The 18086-nt window shown below is 43.3% G+C and overlaps 2 protein-coding genes and 1 long non-coding RNA gene across 3 annotated transcripts; 2 read left to right on the top strand and 1 right to left on the bottom strand.

The window, feature by feature from the left end:
- Positions 1-1990: 1990 nt before the first annotated feature.
- GPR75 (G protein-coupled receptor 75) lies at positions 1991-6144 on the top strand. Its single transcript, XM_013098789.4, has one exon. The coding sequence runs from the start codon at positions 2782-2784 to the stop codon at positions 4405-4407; it is 1626 nt and encodes a 541-aa protein (XP_012954243.2). The 5' UTR covers positions 1991-2781; the 3' UTR covers positions 4408-6144.
- A 2328-nt stretch (positions 6145-8472) lies between these two features.
- TLR-15 (toll-like receptor 2) lies at positions 8473-11763 on the bottom strand. Its single transcript, XM_005018870.6, has 2 exons — positions 11585-11763; positions 8473-11138 (listed from the first exon to the last, which is right to left on the bottom strand). Exon 2 carries the CDS (start codon positions 11135-11137, stop codon positions 8543-8545), a length of 2595 nt encoding a protein of 864 aa, XP_005018927.4. The 5' UTR covers position 11138; positions 11585-11763; the 3' UTR covers positions 8473-8542.
- Positions 11149-18071, top strand: LOC101798804 (uncharacterized). Its single transcript, XR_003495952.3, has 4 exons — positions 11149-11607; positions 13788-13903; positions 14819-14898; positions 17684-18071. It is a non-coding gene; the product is annotated as an uncharacterized lncRNA (long non-coding RNA).
- The last annotated feature ends 15 nt before the right edge of the window (positions 18072-18086 follow it).

Raw genomic sequence — 18086 nt, 5'->3', positions numbered from 1 at the left:
CCGTGCAGTGTCTCACGTTCCCATGGAGATGTGTGCTGCCTCAGTTCATCTCTCACTCGCCAATTACAGGACCTGTGTTCTAATCACTTCCCTTCTGCTCACTGCCTCCCGTAGTCTTTGTGGGCTCTCAGCTGAGCGCATGCTGCTATCTGCAGCATTTCTGAATGCACATCACTGAAGTTCCATCCAGGCTCATGCTTTTCTACTGAAATGTTGGAGGCTTGCAGGCTATAGTAACTCCTAACACCTGTTCCTTCATTTCAAACTACAGTTCATAACTATAGAGCTATAAAATACCTAATAAAACAAAAGCCCTTGCTTTTCATGTGCCTAAGTCCTGTGTTAATGAGATAAGTGACAAGCTAAACTAGTTACTATTAGAAAATGGCAGACATCTGGCATTTTGCACATAGCTAGTTCTAAATACCTTTTTTGTAAGGTCCAAGTCTTACACTTCTGAAAAGTGGATTTAGAACTCAGGCTCTCATAGACTGGTTTCAAAAGCACACATGAGATCAGTCTCTTGCTAACTCCTTTAAAACGCATGGCCTCGCGCAAAAAAAAAAAAAGTCCCATTAGGCATATGCAGTCTTCTTTCCATGTGTGCTTGCTTCTACCTGCTAAACTGAAGGAAATCAGGAAGTCTAACTGTGGTCATCCAAACTTTAGCATTTGGTCAAATAATGTAGTATTTGGAATTATATTAGACTTTTCCATCTTTTTAAAGGACTCATGTTTTGCAAGAAGTTGTGTTATTATTTTTTTGGTAAGTGACACCACAGAAGTAGTCAAGTCTAATGTAGACTCAGGCATTAGGCATAATGTGAAACTAAGGTCAAAGTTCTTAGTGTCTTGCTTACAATTAAGGATGCAGGTATTTGTGCTCGCATTAGTTTCACTTACAAACAGTCTTCTCTGTTTCCTCAGCATTAATCACTTTGAAGTAATGGACTCTTGCATTACACTGCTATTTTGTCAGTCTCACTTAATCATACAGTTAAGCATGTTCTGATGTGTATAAATAAGAAAACTCAGGGAGATCCCAGCTCATCGTTGAAAAAAATCATACTCAGAAGGGCCAGGATTCACCCACAGAATTCAAATTAGCCATGACTGGAGAATAAAAATACAAGCAAGAGCTAAAATAAAAGTGATAGGCAAGCTGAGAGGCTTGAAGCCCTAGGAAAACATGAATGTGATGTTCTGGGTTTTGTCCATCTTCATTGCAACTAGTTTAAGAACAAAACCAATGTGAAATGGCCCAGACCTGCTCTCATGGCTGCTAGCTCTTCCCAGTAGCAGACCACACAGCAAGGCTGGACTGATTGCCAGCTGGAGGTTGTGCTTAGCATGCAAGGCTTGTCGGCCTGGCTGCTCTTGTGAGTCATAGGTTTACTGAAAGAAATTGCTCTCAGTTTTAGAAAGAAATGTGTTGAAAAATAAACTACCAAGAAGCACTGACAAGCCGTCAGATGGCAACCTAATGATCTTGTCACTGCCTCGATGCTTCTGCAAAGCACCCGTGTCCTGCAGGATTGCTGAGGGTAGGGGAAGGTTATTAAGATGATACTCAGACTGATATATATGAGTCTACGTGGGAATGTACACTATAAGACAAGTGCCCGTGCAGAAGTCAGAAGTACTGCATCTGCTGTATTTTCATAGCACTTTTGTGCCTTTACCTAGCTGGACGTTCACTGAGAACACAGTAGAGGTGACTGACATTGATGTCCCTCAGTTGTGTCTGCCTACCAGGGCCCTTTGCTGGCTTGCAGAACGCGTGCTGAGCCTTTCCTGCCCATGTAAGTGATTCTCTACATGATCCACTTAGTGTTGAGACATCCAGTACACCATTGCTTCACAAATACAGCACTCCCGTTTAAAGTATTTAATATTTATACTGTATTTATTCTTTATTCCTTTACTGCTACTGTTTTTTTTTAATCTTATTTGCTGCGGGAAGATGAATGTTTCCTTCCTCTAGCCTCTGAGCCATTCCTCAGTTCACACAGGAATGTAGCACAGAAGCGCAGGCAAGAGAAGAGGCAGCGTGCAAACCTGCCTTAACTTTTTATGATGAACAGTTTGGGGTTGGGGCAGGTGTGTTGGTGGTGTTAAGTCAACAGGGGAGAACCCTGAAGCCTTGAGTGGCCAGCTGTTGACTCGGTGTCCTGTTAAGGGTAGGGCTGGGCCATGACTTGTCCTAAAACCTCCCAAATCCTCCAGGTGCATTCTCTGTGCTGTCCCTGTGCAGGATGGTGCTCCTGCCGGAGGACAGGACGGGCAGGGACCATTTGACACGCAGGACGGAATAGATCCAAACCGAAGTCCGCATTTGGGGCAGCTGCTGCTCAGCATCACCCCTGGCCCCTTTCCCCCGGGGCTCTCCCCGCACGCAGGGCGCTGCCAGGCCCCGCTCTCTCCCCGTGCCTCAGCGGCTGCCGCCTCCTTTTGCTCTCCTCCTCCCTCTGGCCCGGGGTCTCTCGCCCCGCTCCCTCAGCCCTTCCCCGGGGCCGCGGCGCTGCCGTGGGGCCGGGCGCGGGTGCGAGCTCCGCGGCCTCGCCTCAGCCGCCGGCGCCGCGCCGGGGGGAGCGGGGCGGGGGCCGGGAGGCGCCGCCGGGGCCCGGGCGCCGAGCGGGGAAGGGGCCGGGCCGGGCCGCGGCGGCGGGCGCCATGGCGGGGCGGGCGGCGCCTGGCCGCGGGCAGCCCTGAGGGAGCGGCGGCGGCGGTGGTGGCGGGCGGCCCCCGCCATGGGCCCGCCTCGGCCGCGGTGAGGCGGCGATGAACGCGTCGGGGCGGCTGCCGGCGGGGGGCGAGGAGGAGCCCCCCGGCACCGCGCTGCTGCCGCTGGGCGGGAACGGCAGCGCCGCCGGGGGGCTGCGGGAGGGCACCCACACGGCCACCCTGGCGGCCTGCGCCTCGCTGCTGGCCCTCGTCTTCTGCCTGGGCTCCTACGGCAACCTCATCGTCTTCTTGTCCTTCTTCGACCCGGCCCTCAGGAAATTCAGGACCAACTTCGACTTCATGATCCTCAACCTCTCCTTCTGCGACCTCTTCATCTGTGGGGTGGCCGCCCCCATGTTTGCCTTCGTCCTCTTCTTCGACTCGGCGCGAGGCGCCCCGGGCACCTTCTGCTTCGCCTTCCACCTCACCAGCTCCGGCTTCATCATCATGTCGCTCAAGACGGTGGCGGTCATTGCCTTGCATCGGCTGCGCATGGTCCTGGGGAAGCAGCCGCACCGTGCCGCCTCCTTCCCCTGCACCCTGCTCCTCACCCTGCTCCTCTGGGCCACCAGCTTCACCCTGGCCACCCTGGCCACCTTGAAAACCCGCGGCTCCCGCCTCTGCCTGCCCATGTCCAGCTTTGCCAGTGGGGAGGGGAAGATTATCCTCTACCTCTACGTCACCGACTTCATCTGCTGCGTGGCTGTGGTGTCCGTCTCCTACGTCATGATCGCCCAGGCCCTGCGGAGGAACGCCCAGGTGAGGAAGTGCCCGCCTGTGGTGGCCATGGACACCTCCAGACCCCAGCCCTTCGTGGGGCCCCGTGCCACCGGGGCTGAGGAAGGCATGCAGAGCGCCTTGCCTGCCTTGTACAGGAACCAGAGCTCCAGCAAGCCGCAACACATCCAGGCACACGGCTACACCAAGCACCTTGGCCTGCCGCCAGCCCCTGCCACCAGCCGACTCCAGCTCGTGTCAGCAGTCAACCTGTCCGCAGCCAAAGACTCTAGGGCAGTGGTGACGTGCATTGTCATTGTGCTTTCTGTCTTGGTGTGCTGCCTGCCCATGGGCATCTCTTTGGTGCAGGACATGCTGTCCAGCAGCGGGAGCTTTGTGCTCTACCAGTTTGAGCTATGTGGATTTACCCTCATTTTTTTCAAATCTGGATTAAATCCTTTTATATATTCCCGCAACAGCGCTGGACTTCGGAGACGAGTCCTCTGGTGCCTGCAGTACCTAGCCCTTGTCTTTTTCTGCTGCAAGCAGAAAACAAGGCTTCAAGCCATGGGCAAAGGCAGCCTGGAAGTCAATAGGAATAAGTCATCCCACCATGAGACCAATTCAGCGTACATGTTGTCTCCAAAACCCCAGAAAAAGCTTGTGGATCAAGCCTGTGGTCCCAGTCATTCCAAGGAAAGCGTGCTGAGTCCCAAGGCATCTTTTGGGCATCAGCACTATGCACAGAGCAGCTCAACCCCCATGAACACCCGAATCGAGCCCTATTACAGTATCTATAACAGCAGCCCTTCCCAGGAAGTGAGCACCCCAAATAGCTTACAGCCAGTGAACTCAACTTTTGGATTTACCAAATCCTATGTTGCCATGCATTATCACACCACCAATGATTTGGTGCGAGACTATGACAGTGCTTCGACCAAGCAGATACCGGTACCCTCGGTGTAACCTTGAGAAAGCAGTTCTGGTTCTGATCTAGCTGGTTTAGTGGGTCCCCATCTTTGCTTTTGTTAATGATAATTCTAAACACAGTGATACTGCTGCCAATTAAAAAAAAAAAAAAAGGCAACAACAACACTAGTGTTAATATCTAGCTATTTGCATTCAAAGTGAATGCTAGGGTATTACTTCTGTGTTGTTTTCTTGAATTTCTGTGGCAAGTCAGAGGGGGCAGTATTTTAGACTTGTATTTGGAATCATTACACCAGAATGTTTTTGTTACAAAATTTTACCAGTGGACCCGTTAAAAAGATGTTAGTGCTATAACTACGTGATTTGCTACGTTATGAGGTAAAATATCTCAGAGTACAGTCTGAGGCTGTGGCAGAAGCATTATCTGTTAAATTGCATACTTGCCATATTTTCAAACAGGAAGAACTGGGAGGATGCTTGGTATTTTAATGCTTAGGTTTAAACTTGCATTTGCAGAAGGCTGGAAGAATTGGTGGTATTTAGCTGTAGCAAGTGTCAGTAATAACAAAATTTCCATGAATTTCAGGTGAAGTTTAGGATTTCAGCCTTTCGGCTTTCCAAAGCAGGACGAGGCATTTTACAAATGTATGCTGCCACTGGGATGGGAATTTTGAGAAGTGTCATGGTGCCATAATGAACCTCTGAAGTGTGTGTGTATATATATGTTAATTTCTGCTGTACATTTATTTTAAGGATTGGTGCCATTATATATCCCAAATTAATATATTTGGATAAGTATTTTTCACTTTCTAGAAATAACCGTCCGATACCGATTACATGTTTTATTGAGGATAAATACAAGCATTGCAATATTATAATACTGACAGCTATTAATAATGCACTTACCTTTGGAGTATTCTAATTCATAAACTTACACGAAGAGTAGTGTTGCTGGTTGTGTTTTCGTTTGACTACTTAAAAGCAGGAAATGGAGAGATGCAGCTGTGATACTCATGACAGGTAAAACTGACAACTGTTAACATTTGTTGAAACATTATGACCGAGTAACAAGACGACTACAAGTTTTTGAGATTTTCTTGGGAAGTCTACCATCAGTTTGATTTAAAAACTAATAATGTGTCTACTCATACACTTTATCTAGTGGTTGACACAGTGAGCAAATAACAGAAGTTAAATATTTTTTCTAAATTCAACCACTTGTGTTTTGTAATGTGTTGTGGAAATTCCATATGAAACAGAATGATCTGGAGGCATTTAAATTCTTGACAATTACTGCTTGAGGTGGCCAGGTCTTTTCAAAGCAAGCAATCACCCTTCAGCTTCTATTGACTTCAGCAAAGCCTTAGTATCTCCAGAATAATTGTGCCACAGACTTTTGGTGCCTCGTGATAGGAAAATGCCACATCTTTAACAAAGTGATAGTGATGGAAAGATGACTTGTTACTTTAGAAACATTTGCATCATTGCCGTGTGTAAGTTGTTGGTTTAGGCTATTTGTTGACTAAACAATTTTCAAGATTTTCCTGGAAGACTATTACATTATGAACACTGTTCTTTAACACTCTGAATTTTAATTAATTTTGAATAATTCAAGACAGCTTTATTGCAATAAAATGTTCTGAACAACTTTCTAATACAAATGTAAAATTGGAGTTATTTCAATAAGTCTTTTTCTCTCTGCCCAGATATTTTTCTCTATAAACTAATAACATGGTTCTTACTGAAGCAATTACAAAAGATAACTAAAAGATCTGTCTTGCTTTGTTTTGTTTTCCTTTTTGTCTTTGCATTTGTCTTCAGCACAGAACGTCGTAATCTGGGGGAAGAAATATGTGGGATCTGTTTCCTTAACAGAAATTATATTTTCAGATTGGAAAGAGTATAGGGCAGGGCCCCAGAAGCGGTTGCGAGGTGGGGTCCTGTACGTACCTTGTGGGAGTTAAAGATGTGTGTTAGGACTGGTTTTGACATATTAAATAGTTTTTGAGTTTGCAGCATGTGTGCCCAATTCCATACCGTTCATTTGTTTTAGATCACATGAACTTCATCACATGATAGAAAATTAAATCCTCCTTACCTTATTCACAAAAGTAATTTGTGTGAGTACTCGTATGGGAATGAAGGGAAGAAGGTGCACCTTGAGGACAGAAGGAGGTTTTACTGCTTTTATGTGATGTGTAATTAAGACCAATGAAATGAAGCTCCTCAAAAACACTTTGCAATATTGTTCTTCTGTTTAGCCCCTGGTGCCAGTTGTGCCCTTTAAACAACCAACATGTTAATGAGTTTATAGTGTCAGATAGGAAAGTGTAACAACTTCAATCTGTGGTAGGAACAATATCCGATTAATTTTGCAATTCTCTTTAGTAACTTCTGGGGGAGTAAAAAGGAGTGATTTGATTTTGAAAATAGGTAGCCATGACTTTTTAGAAGTATAATCTAAACCCAAGCAATCATTTATATGATAAAAAATGCTTGCTTTAGACTCTTCTGTGGTGTATCTTTTCTTTTTTTTTTTCCCTTTATTCCCTTTGTAGTATTAATACCATCTTCTGCTGAGCACAGAACCAGTATAGCGTAAAACATGACTGAGAAGTGTGAAGTTAAAATATACAAAGGCAATTAATTGGAAGCAACATAGTGCTGGAAAAAGATGGAAAGTGTATGGGAAGACAGACTGAGAAGAGAGGAAATGTGTAAGAGAGTAAGTAATGTAAGTATCTGAATACTGAACAGTTTAGAAAAAGTAGGTCTTAGTTATGGCGGTCCATGTATGAGCAAGAAAGTATCTTGGGAATATGAAAGTAGAAAATTCTAAGACTGGTAATGCACTGCACTTTTCTTGCTGCCTGTATGTATGCTATGAACCTGCTTGCTGCAGAACTATTAAGAAAAAAGTAGGAAGATTTAACAGGAACTTCATGTGGGTAGTATGACTATCCAAGAACCTGATAGTTAATGCCAACACAGTTTAGAGTGGATATGAAATGTTTACTCCACGAATTAAAGCATTCTTCATTTGTGGGGTTAAGGTGAAGCCATTGTGGTGGAATAGGTTTTCCAATGTACATTTTCAGTGTATTTTTCAGCATCTTCTGAAGTCACTGGTGTTGGCCACTGTCACACAGGTTGTACTAGACCAGGTAAAGATAAGTTATTTGGATTTGCTCATCTTATGAATGAATCCAGGTTGTGGTACACTAAATGATTTGTTCTCATCTGATACTTATTTGCTGTCGTGGTTTGTTGATTTCACCTCAATGTAGGAGTAAGATCAGCTGATTTATTTTTTTCCCCAAATAAAAATTAAGTAGCAGTCGGTGATGATAGCGACTATGCAGAGTCGGTGCTGATTCCATTTGAAATGGATTAGGCTGGTTGTGTCAAGTGAAACTTTCTTAAATCTAAATATTATACAGACTTTTTTGCTTATTGTTCAGAGGTTTGCAATAACACTTTAAATAAAGCACACACCAGTTATTTAACAGTAGAGACTGACACACTTGGCTAGCTCTTTCTTGACTATCTGGTTGTATGTGTTCATCTGCAAATATAAAGGATTTATGTCTGTCTTCTACCATGTAACCAAATGCTACAGCACTGTGGATTTGTGTCTTTTGGATGGCTACATTAAGTAAGTCTTTAATCTTTTCTTGCTAAACCACAGAAGGAAAGTTTTACCTGTCTACTACTGTAGTTTGTCTTTCTTGTACGTAGACTTAGTGCGCTCTATATCTGAAGCTGTACTAGAACAGCGTCTGAACTACGTCCTTGTCTTTGAATGTCACCACTTTTTATTATTTCTGCAATAATCTCCAAAAGATATTTAGGATATGTGCTGTGACTCAAGCTGTTCTTCCTTTCAGGTGACATCCACAACATTTTAAGAAATGCTAGAAATAGCTGAATAAAATCAAACAAGCAGAAATGAAAGGCTCTTCATCAGTGCTGGGATCTCAGCCCTTTGGATAATGGATTATTTTTTTCAGGCTGAATAATGTGCACCCTACAAAACTGTTAGTAACCTCCCATGGGATTGATCTGAGACATACCCCAGTTGCAATACAGCAGGCTTTGCAAAAGGTAATCACAGAAACACTTTTATTTGACTGCAGGCTTTCCAGGCACAATCTTTACAAGTTCTTTTATCTCATTCCATCTCATACATATCTTGAGTGGGTCCGTTTTCTGCTCTCACAATAAATGGTTCATTTGTTGTTTTTAGGACAGCTGCTAGCTGATGCCAGAATATTTTCTGTTTGTGTTCTTCAGGGCTCCATTTTAAGTAGGTTTTTCTTTTCAATAGTTTTCTGAGTTTGCTGAACTTCTGTGGAATACTGTTGGGTGGGAGGTCTTCCAGCACGATCATAATGAGGGAATCCTGATTTTCATTCAGGACCTGGTGTTCAGCAAAATACAGTTCATACTGACACCAGCAGCTGTTTACAAAACTGGGAGAGAGAACAAAAAGGACTTTATGGCTGTTCTCTATGCAGTTAAAAATGTTGCCAAGGACAGGATGTCCTGGTTTGAAATCTCTCTCGTGATAACATATTTTGAATCCGTCAGTTTCCAGTCTTACCAGGAGATTCTCTTTCATCCAATTTGCATCATGTTCACTGTATGAAATGAAGGCGTCAAAGGGCTTGTTTTCTGGCCTCTTCTTGTACTGCTTCCTCTTTGCCATACACCAGTACCAACCCATTTTCACATACCACAGCCCATCAAAACGCCAACATAAGCCTGTCAACACCAAAACAACCAGAACGGCAACACAAGCTGTGATGGCCATCTGAATGCCCAAGGAGCAGTGCAGAAGTGTGAGATTACTGCCCTCCACCAGCGAGCCCCGTCTGTCTGGTGGAAAGCTGCACCTGAGATTTTCTTTGCCATTTATCTGCAAGTGTGGGGTATGGACGTAGACATTTACAAACCAGTACAAGTCACAGTTACAAAAAAAATGTTTACCTTGAACAGTCAAAATGCTCAAACTTGTTAACTGTCCAAAAGTGTCCTCCGCTATGGTTGTGATGGCGTTGTCGCTAATGTCCAACTCCATCAGAGAAACTGGGAGAGAGCCACGCTGTAGGAAAGAGATCTTATTCCCCGATAAATTAAAATATTTCAACATTGGAAGAGATTTCCCAAAGTGATCAGGGAGTTCTGAAATTAGATTGTGACTACCATCCAGATTAGTGAGCAAACGAAGTTGGCTGGTGGGTTCCAGTCTGGTTATTAGGTTTCTAGAGACATTAAGGAATTCAAGTTTCCCTATGGTTTTGGTTAATGACAATACACTCAACTTATTTTTACTAATATCACATTTTGTTAAAGTCAACGGGAAGTATTCGGGATGCATATCTGTAACCTTATTATTTTGAATATTAAATACTGTTAAGTTGGGGAGAGATTTAAAACTAGGGGGTATTATTTTAATATCGCTGTTACTTATGTCAAGGTGCTGCAGGGAGATAGGTAAGTCAGGAAGCATGGAAATACGATTGCTGCTGAGATCCAAAAAGAGTAATTCTTGCATTCTGTTGGCAAACCATTCTGGAAGTTCTACAATGGAGCAGTTGGAGATTTTCAGGTGTTTTACTTTTTCTGGAAGGCTTTCGATGGGTGTACCTGCCTGGTTTCTGACAAGTGAAATTGCACTAATATGTACAGTACCAGGGGCAAACTTTGGAGCTGTATTGTTGGGTTTTGGATGTACAGTGTATATGAAGTGATTTCCTTGAACATACATATTTTCTAAGTTAAATAGCTTTTTAGCAAAATTTTGAGGTATCACACTTATATTTGTGAAGGACAAATCGATTACTGTGATGGTTGGAGGGAGGCATATCGTTTCCAAGTTGTTTAGGGGATTGTTGCTAATATTTACAAAAGAAAGATTGCTGAACGGGAAGCGACAGATTGCTTCCACATCTATATTGTTAATTGTTATGTTGTTGTAACTGACATCAATAGACTGTACATTTTTCATCGGCAAAAACAGGATGAATAGTGATAGAAGATCCATTTCCAGGTCATTGTGACTAATGTCAAGCTCCAAAACACCATCCAGCTGAGCTTGGCAGAGGTCTGGGTCTAGTTTTTCCGTCAGCTCTTCCTCAGACAGTTTGCTCTTCGACAGATCGAGAGTCCCGTTTATTGGTAGTCCACAGCGATTAGGCCTCAGTGTGGCTGTTGGAGAGACCATTGTATTTTCCTCTGCTCTTCGAAGATGCCTTGTACTTCGTCTGAGCCTCAGATTAATCTTTTGCAGGTCAGGTGGACTTCCTGAATGTGGCAGCTCTTCAGCTGATGCAGGAGGCTCCAGAGCAGCCTCTGTTGATTTGTCAGAGGCTCTGCTAGTTGCTAAGAGTTTCAGGTGAGGTGCAAGACCAGATACAAGAAGTTTCTTGTCATTAAAAGATAAATTCACAGAAACAAGGCTGAGCAGAATCTCAAATGTGCCAGGTTCAATGTCCTTAATCTGATTGTAGGAAAGGTCTAAAACTTCCAGTGCATCAAAGCCTTCAAAGTCTCTCTTGGTTATTTTTTCAATTATGTTGTGTGAGAAGTTGAGAGCTCTCGCCATTTTGGGAGCTTGTGCTTCTGATACAGAAGAGAGGTTTAAGTACGAGTAGTTATAAAATGGGAAGGCAGACTCAGTAGTTCTCCAAGTTAGGAAGCCATTTGCTCTGCTGAGTAAGAAGGAAATGAAGTAGAAATGAAGACTTCTGATAAGGATCCCCATCCTAGAGAAAAGAAATTTTAAATCCATCATTTTAGTATGTTCTACCTTGCATAACTGAGTATGCTTTAAATAAGTAATAAGTAAATAACTTACTAAAAAGTACAGAAATTGTTTCAATAGTTGTATCTATGAATGCCTTGTTATCTACACATACACACAAAAAAAAAGAAAGTATCTTGCTTCGTTGTTACTTTCAAGAGGCAATACTAAAGGACAGTATCAGAGAACAATTTGAAGGAGCATGCTATTCATTTCAGTTCACTGTAATGACTGAGCATTTTCTGTTTTTCTAATCCCTTCCCCCTTCCCTAGGTAGGTAGTAAGCAGCCTTTATAAAACATCTCACGACTAACTGAGAAGAAGGAAGGAGAGGGAAGCCGCAGACCTTCCAGCCTGTCCTCAGCCCTCAGCCAGCAGCAGCCCGCCCAGAGCACCCTGCAGCCCTACCTTGTGCCTCTGCCGCCGTGCTGGTAAGCAGTCCTGGGGCGTTCAACGCCTTCCAGCTTCTAAGGATGAAAGACAGTTGACGGCTACCTCATGCTTCCAGTGCCTTTCCGTGCTACCAGCCTCTGGAGCTATGCTTTTGTAGTGCCGGCAGCAGGGCGGGTCAGGCTGTGGGGGAGGCTGTCTGCTCCCTGTGCCCAGACTGCAGTGTTTCCCCTCCCACAGTGAGAAATCTTCCTGTTGGGGAGAGCCTGTTGCTGAGGGGAAAACAAGGTGTAGAAATAGCTTGTTTTAAGGCTTAGAGTCTGCTGTGGGCAGTGCTATCTCAAGGCAACCACTGGGCTTTTGGCTGCTTGCTGCAAAGTTACAGAAAAGATAGGGATGAGAACCATCACTGACTGTGAGGATGTTCTGTAGCAGGTGTCCTACTGCATTTTTTCAGCTTTCATGTGTGTGGGGGAGAAAAAGTCTCATTAGACTTAGAATTGAAAATACAAGAGTTGGTCCCACTGCTGATGGGCAACTGGAAGCTTCACTCCTGCTTGAGCAGCACAGGAAGGGGCTGAAAGCACCTGAGCACAGTGACAAAACTGATCTGCTCCTCTAACGTGACTTGTTGTTTCCTGGCTGGTGAGATCTTCTGGGCTCTTTTAAGTGCAGGACCACTTTCAGCATGTGAGACCTTACGTTCACAAACAGAGCAATTGTATGTCTTGTGCACTTTAGCTAGGGAAAAACAGTAGGAGATTTTCTTCGTGTTTGTGGTGCTACCCGGAAAGGTGCGCACTTCGCTTCAGTTCAGGATGTCGGCAGATGGGGAGTCAACAGAGATTGCACAAGATGTTGAGCACTGTCATCTGCTCTGCTTTTTCTGCTATTTATTTATTTTTTTAATTGTTTTTCCACTGTTTTGTAACTGCCAGTGGCTGGAAATTCTTACAGTAGCCCAGGGGCTCTCATGTCCAGTCCCGAGGGGCTGGAAAGCCCCATGGTTGTTTGTCTTCCCTTTCTAGTCAGACTTGGCACTTTTCTGCCCCATCAGGTTCTGGAAGTGCCCTGAAGTCATGCCTTCTTCAGACAGATCCTAGCTTGTTTTAGCAGAAAAGACAGGAAATTAAGAGCATTTCGGACATGTCAGGATACATTCTTGAGGTGACTCCCTGTAGCTATTTCTCCCCAACGAGTCTTTCTTCTTTTATCTAAATACAGCCATGCTCTTCTTGGAACTCAGTCCATAGTTCCATCTTTGAGAAAGCAGATGAGCTATAGTTCTAGCACAGGGCTGTCCAAACCGCTTCAGCTGGTCAAGAAAGTAAATCACAGTTGGAAATAATGAACTTTTAAAAATTATTTGAATATTTTTTGGTGCAAGGATAATTATTCTACCAACATGTCGTGTGGGCATTATTCTAACATTTGTTTCACCCGACATTCTTTTTTTTTTTTCTTTTAAATATTTAAGACAATCTTATTCTAAGGATTGTGGAGGAACAGCAGCACACAAGAAAGCCTTTTGTGAGTGAGTAGGAAAAATACAAACACCATGGTTGAGAGCAGAACCAAAACAGATTTAGGGAATCCAGTTGTTGATGTTAATGTTATAAGGTTAACATTAAAATATTTGTGAGCATAGGCACATGGATGGCAGATTAGATGAGACTGTACAGGACCTGCTCAAATCCAGAAAGAATGAGCATCAGCCTTCAGGAGTCCAGCCCTCAAAGGAGCTTCTTTTATTAAGGTGGGCTTAGAATTGGATGCTGGATAAAAACTGGTAAGTCATATCTGTATAGCTGTACAAATAGGATATTTATCACCTGGAAATGTACTTCTCTGCCTCTCTGCAGGAATAATACCATTCATTTCTTTACCATTTGAGAAAATTGTTTCCAAGCCTGATTGGGTTATTTTGTCCCTTCAGCTAGACAAAACTTTTCAGGGACTGTCTTGCCTTGCACACTGTGCCACTGACTCCTTTGAGCTAAATCTACCAGCTGTGCAGATGTCTTACATAACTATTCTCTGCTTCTTCATTTAGTGCTGCAGGTAGTTAATAATTTTTGAGTTTAAATGACTATCAAAAATTAGCTTTAAAATGAATCCCTATTGTCTTAAGTCTAATGGCCGCTATATTTAATCAGTATCTTTGAGTGGAGATGTAATTAAAGACATAGCAATAATCATATGACTTTTTTTTTTCCTACAGAAAATTCTAAGTTCATTTCCTAATCGTCAATTATCAGGCCTTAGCAAGAAGTGAGCAGTGCTATTCTACACTGGTTTGGGTTGTGTACGAGGAATCCACCAGTTACTGAGTGACAAGTGAGTTTTAAGAATTTCTGTACTGATAAGGTGGGACAGGGGATGTCGGTAGGTGCTTGTTGCTGATGCTCATTCTTTCTGTGTGGATGAATCCTGTATTCTGGGGCTTAAAATAGTTCATTCTTTGAACTGTTCTCATTGAAATAAATATCTTAGACAAGCGGCGTGTTTCGCTTTCACAAATCTACTTTCCGTTCATGTAATTTCCTTTGACTAACTGCAGATTATATCGGTACCATTACTGCAAATTTGCTGTCTGCCTTTCACATTATTTTCTACATTGCTGATTCTTGAATGAGCATGGAAACAAATGCCTCTCAGGCTGAGATGCAAATCTGCATCATACCTTGGGTATAAATCTAAGCAGATTGGCACAGAAACCTGCAGAGCTCCAATTCTGCTTTGTACTTTCTGCACACCCAAGCGAGTTTATTTTTCCCCATGTTTGGTACGGAGAGGTTCCCACGTTCCAGGGCCTGCCTGGGAGAGGGTCATAGAAGGAAGTTACATGTATTCTCAGTTGCACGTTTCTTCCAGGTTCAAATGTATTAAAACACAAACTAATGCCGGAATGAATTATTTCTAGCAGTATCAAGTCATGGTCTCTTCTGCCTTTTGTGTTTTTGTGCACGTCTTTCCTCCTCCCCTTCCCATCTTGGTTCTTCTTGCCTGTATCAGCTGTTGGTAGGGCAGATATGGGAGAGGGTCAAAAACAAAAGTTCTTTATATTTGTGGATTTAAGTCCCCCTGTTCTCCCTGAAAAAAGTCTTACGCTGTCTGCTGGACTGTCCATAACTTGTGTCATGTATTGCAGCATGTAGTAGTTCCTTTCAGTAAAGACAGGGGAAAAAAGTTCTCATGACTTGGAAAGTTCTCATGGCTCATGATCTCTTTCTTTGGTTTCTGTGAGCACAGAAGAAGTGAGGAGTGGAGCAGTGCTACAGCTGGGCCTGGAGCAGACTGGTGAGACCCTCTGCTGACCTTTCTTGGCAAGGGTAAGTGACTGACTGACAGTCCAGAACGAAAACAGTTAAACTTAGTAACGAGCATAACATATGCCATCCAGTTCCTCTTCATGGCACAGGATTGCACTGTTCCATTGAAATTGGGTGCCTCGAACTGAAACACATGTTCTGAAAGGCACCATGCCTGGTTCTCAGAGCCAAAACTAAGCAGGGGTCAAAGTTTACCAGTGACCAAAAAGTCTCCCAGCCTCAATGCACAATAAATACATGGCTGGAGAGCCCGTCAGCGGTAGTCCTGTGGTGCCTGGACCTGATGGGCTGCCTGGCAAAGGAGATGTCTTGACAGAAGAATGGGAGGCTGGGGCGTGGTGTGGATTTGGCTGTTAGTTCTTTTGGGGGATAAAATACCTAACCAACCTGAGCTTTTACAATTGCTTAATGCTTTACTTTTCATCTTTGTTATCCAATCATGCACTTTGCTGACAAAGCTAGTCTTTTATTTCTACAATAAATCATCGTAAATTTGGTATTGCCTCATGTACCATTTCGTTGTTCGGTATCCAAAGAAGCCTTTGTCATGTAGCATAGACCACTAAGGACAGAGACAGAGGCTTGGATTTCATCATTTTTGTGCCTGTGGGTATGTTGGACACAGGGTAGGTACACTTTTGAGCGCATTGGTTCCTGTGCATGGGGAAGCAGAGGCTGAGGAATATGGAGAACTGGGTGCGTGCTTTAGGTGATGGTGTGATTTGCGCCTAGAGCAGCAGACTTCTTATTGGCTTTAGTGCTATGCTGAGGTGCTGCAGCTACTTCATCAAAGAGGTTGCACTTCCCCATTGTGCTGGGGACTTCTTTGCCATGTGGGGAATCAGAATTCTTTACATTCTGCAGAGTACCTATCTTTACCTTTTCTTCTAGTTTATCCCAGAACAAATGGATGTGCTGGAAGGTTTAGTGTCTTGTGGTTTCTCTTCCCGTAATGTGACCTAGCCCGATACATGCTGATAAAGTTTGACACCATCCCCACAAATGCTGCCTGTATGTATTCTGCAATGAGACACAACCACCACATACAGCCTGGGGTTTGAGCACTCAGAGCTTAAGAGCATGGCACTGTGTTAAGATGTGTCTGTACTAGCTTTCCTAAGACAAGCTAAGTAGATATGGGGCAATTTCAACCTCAAAACAGACTTGTGCAAGCCATTATTACAAACACTTCTGCCTATGTTGCAGCCTTATTAAGATTCAACCAGCCCCTTGTAAAGACAGATTAGGGAATTTAGGGCTAAATGTTTTTGTTTGTTCGTTTGCTTTTTGACTCTGTGTTGACTTGGGGATGCATCTTTGCTGCTGCATACCTGAGGAAGTGTTACCCATGGCAGTCCAGAAATGGAGCTAATGCTGCTAAGGGGTAACACCTGCAGAAGGAAGAGCTGCTAATCTGAAGATGGATAGGTGGGGAGCCTTTCCTAAAGTCGGTGTTTCTGTAGCTGCACCTACTACCCCAGCAGTTTAAAGATAGTTTGGTTGTAGCTACTCAAGCTGCAGTTACACCCGCAGCATCCATGCAGATAGAGTGAGGGAAGGTGCTGCAGGAGCCTGCAGATCTTTCCTAGCTGTGCTTTCTGAGGAACCATGTTCTTGACCAAGGCTTACTGCTCACTGGCAGATACAAGCAACTTGTTGCAGGGTGTGGTGAAAGCTTTTGGTGCAGCTTTGTAACATCCATTGCTACCTGCTTAATGAGATGTGCCCAGATGACTTATTAAGGCAAGTAAAATACTTAAAGGAAACTAAGTTAAATATCTAAAGTTAGAACACTTCCTTATGGCTTCTCTTTTCTAAAAGCTAATAGCTTGGATCAAGATTGAAATTTAAGGAAGATTTTCCTCACTTATTTAATGGTTCCCAAGATTAGGGAAAAATAATGATAAAAAAATCTGGGTGGAAGAATCTCTTCCATCACAGTAACAAGCCCTGAGAAATAAGAATATGATCAGGAAGAAAGACTTTGAATTTAAATGCCATATCATCCTGATGATGCTTTGTTCTGTTCTACTACGTAAGAGAGATTAAAATTAGTTTTTATATTGCAACAGTCTAGCAGCTTTACTTGATATTCTGGGTAGTTCTGAACTAGTCATATGCCAAATGGTTGGTGGATTTCCGTTTGACATCAGTCATAAAACTCCTGCACCTTGCACAACAACTCTAGAAAAGAGGAAACCTATAGCTGGCTTACAAACAAGTAATACTGATCAAAACACTGAAAATGCACAATTGCACTTTCAGTGTTTTCAATACACTGAAATATTGCCCAGCTTTTGCCCATTCTAGCACATGCATCATCACAGACCTTGCAAAATGCTCCCGAGCTCATTATGGTGGAACTTAACTCAAGAGAAAGTATTTGAAAGCATTGAGTTAGATCTTGCCCATTTGCAAACTGATCTTGCTCATCAGCACAGCACCTGCACTGGCAGTTTTAATGCAGGACAGTGATCACAGACCAACCCTCTTCATACTAAAGATACATACACACAAAAGTCATCTTGCGTGTTTAGTATGAAGAGGGTTGGTCTGTGATCACACAAAACAAATGACTGAAGTACCACCTAGTAAAAGCACTAAAGGAACTTTCTGCCAGCCCTAGTGTTCTCCCTAGGAAGGAACTCCTTGAAAGCATGTTGGCTCCAAATGTGTGATTCTCATTTTTTTCTTACCTATTGAAAAACAACTGTTTTAGAAGTATAATGGAAATCTTCAGATACTGCTGAGTAATATTTCAATTATCTGGTCCTCACACTTCCAGGAGTATGTATTGCCTGCAGACTAAAACTTCATGCAACTGTATCAAAAATCTTACTTGCAAGGTAGACATGTTACCAGGAAATGGCCCTCCATGCCACTGTTTGCCAGTATGAGGGCAAGTGGATGTACTGAGTTGTCACCAAAAAAAAAAATGTAACTCGGACCCGCATGAAACACAGCTGAATACAGGTAAGTGGGAGGCGGGGTTCCTAGCTAGTATTGACAACTCTGCCCCACAAGAAAGATGTTGATTTTTTATCACTAGTATTAAACTTTAGCTTCCTCAAGCAAAACAGCAATTCTGACTCACGTCAGGAGGAACGTTCAGCAAAATAAATATATTGCAATGAACATTACGGAGTTAGTACCTATTTAAAAACAAAACAAAAAACACAAGACAGGTC

The sequence above is a fragment of the Anas platyrhynchos genome, chromosome 3 (assembly GCF_047663525.1).
Source record: "Anas platyrhynchos isolate ZD024472 breed Pekin duck chromosome 3, IASCAAS_PekinDuck_T2T, whole genome shotgun sequence".
Classification (NCBI taxonomy): domain Eukaryota; kingdom Metazoa; phylum Chordata; class Aves; order Anseriformes; family Anatidae; genus Anas; species Anas platyrhynchos.
Note: the sequence above shows the minus strand (reverse complement) of the source record. Positions and strands in the feature narration are given on the sequence as shown.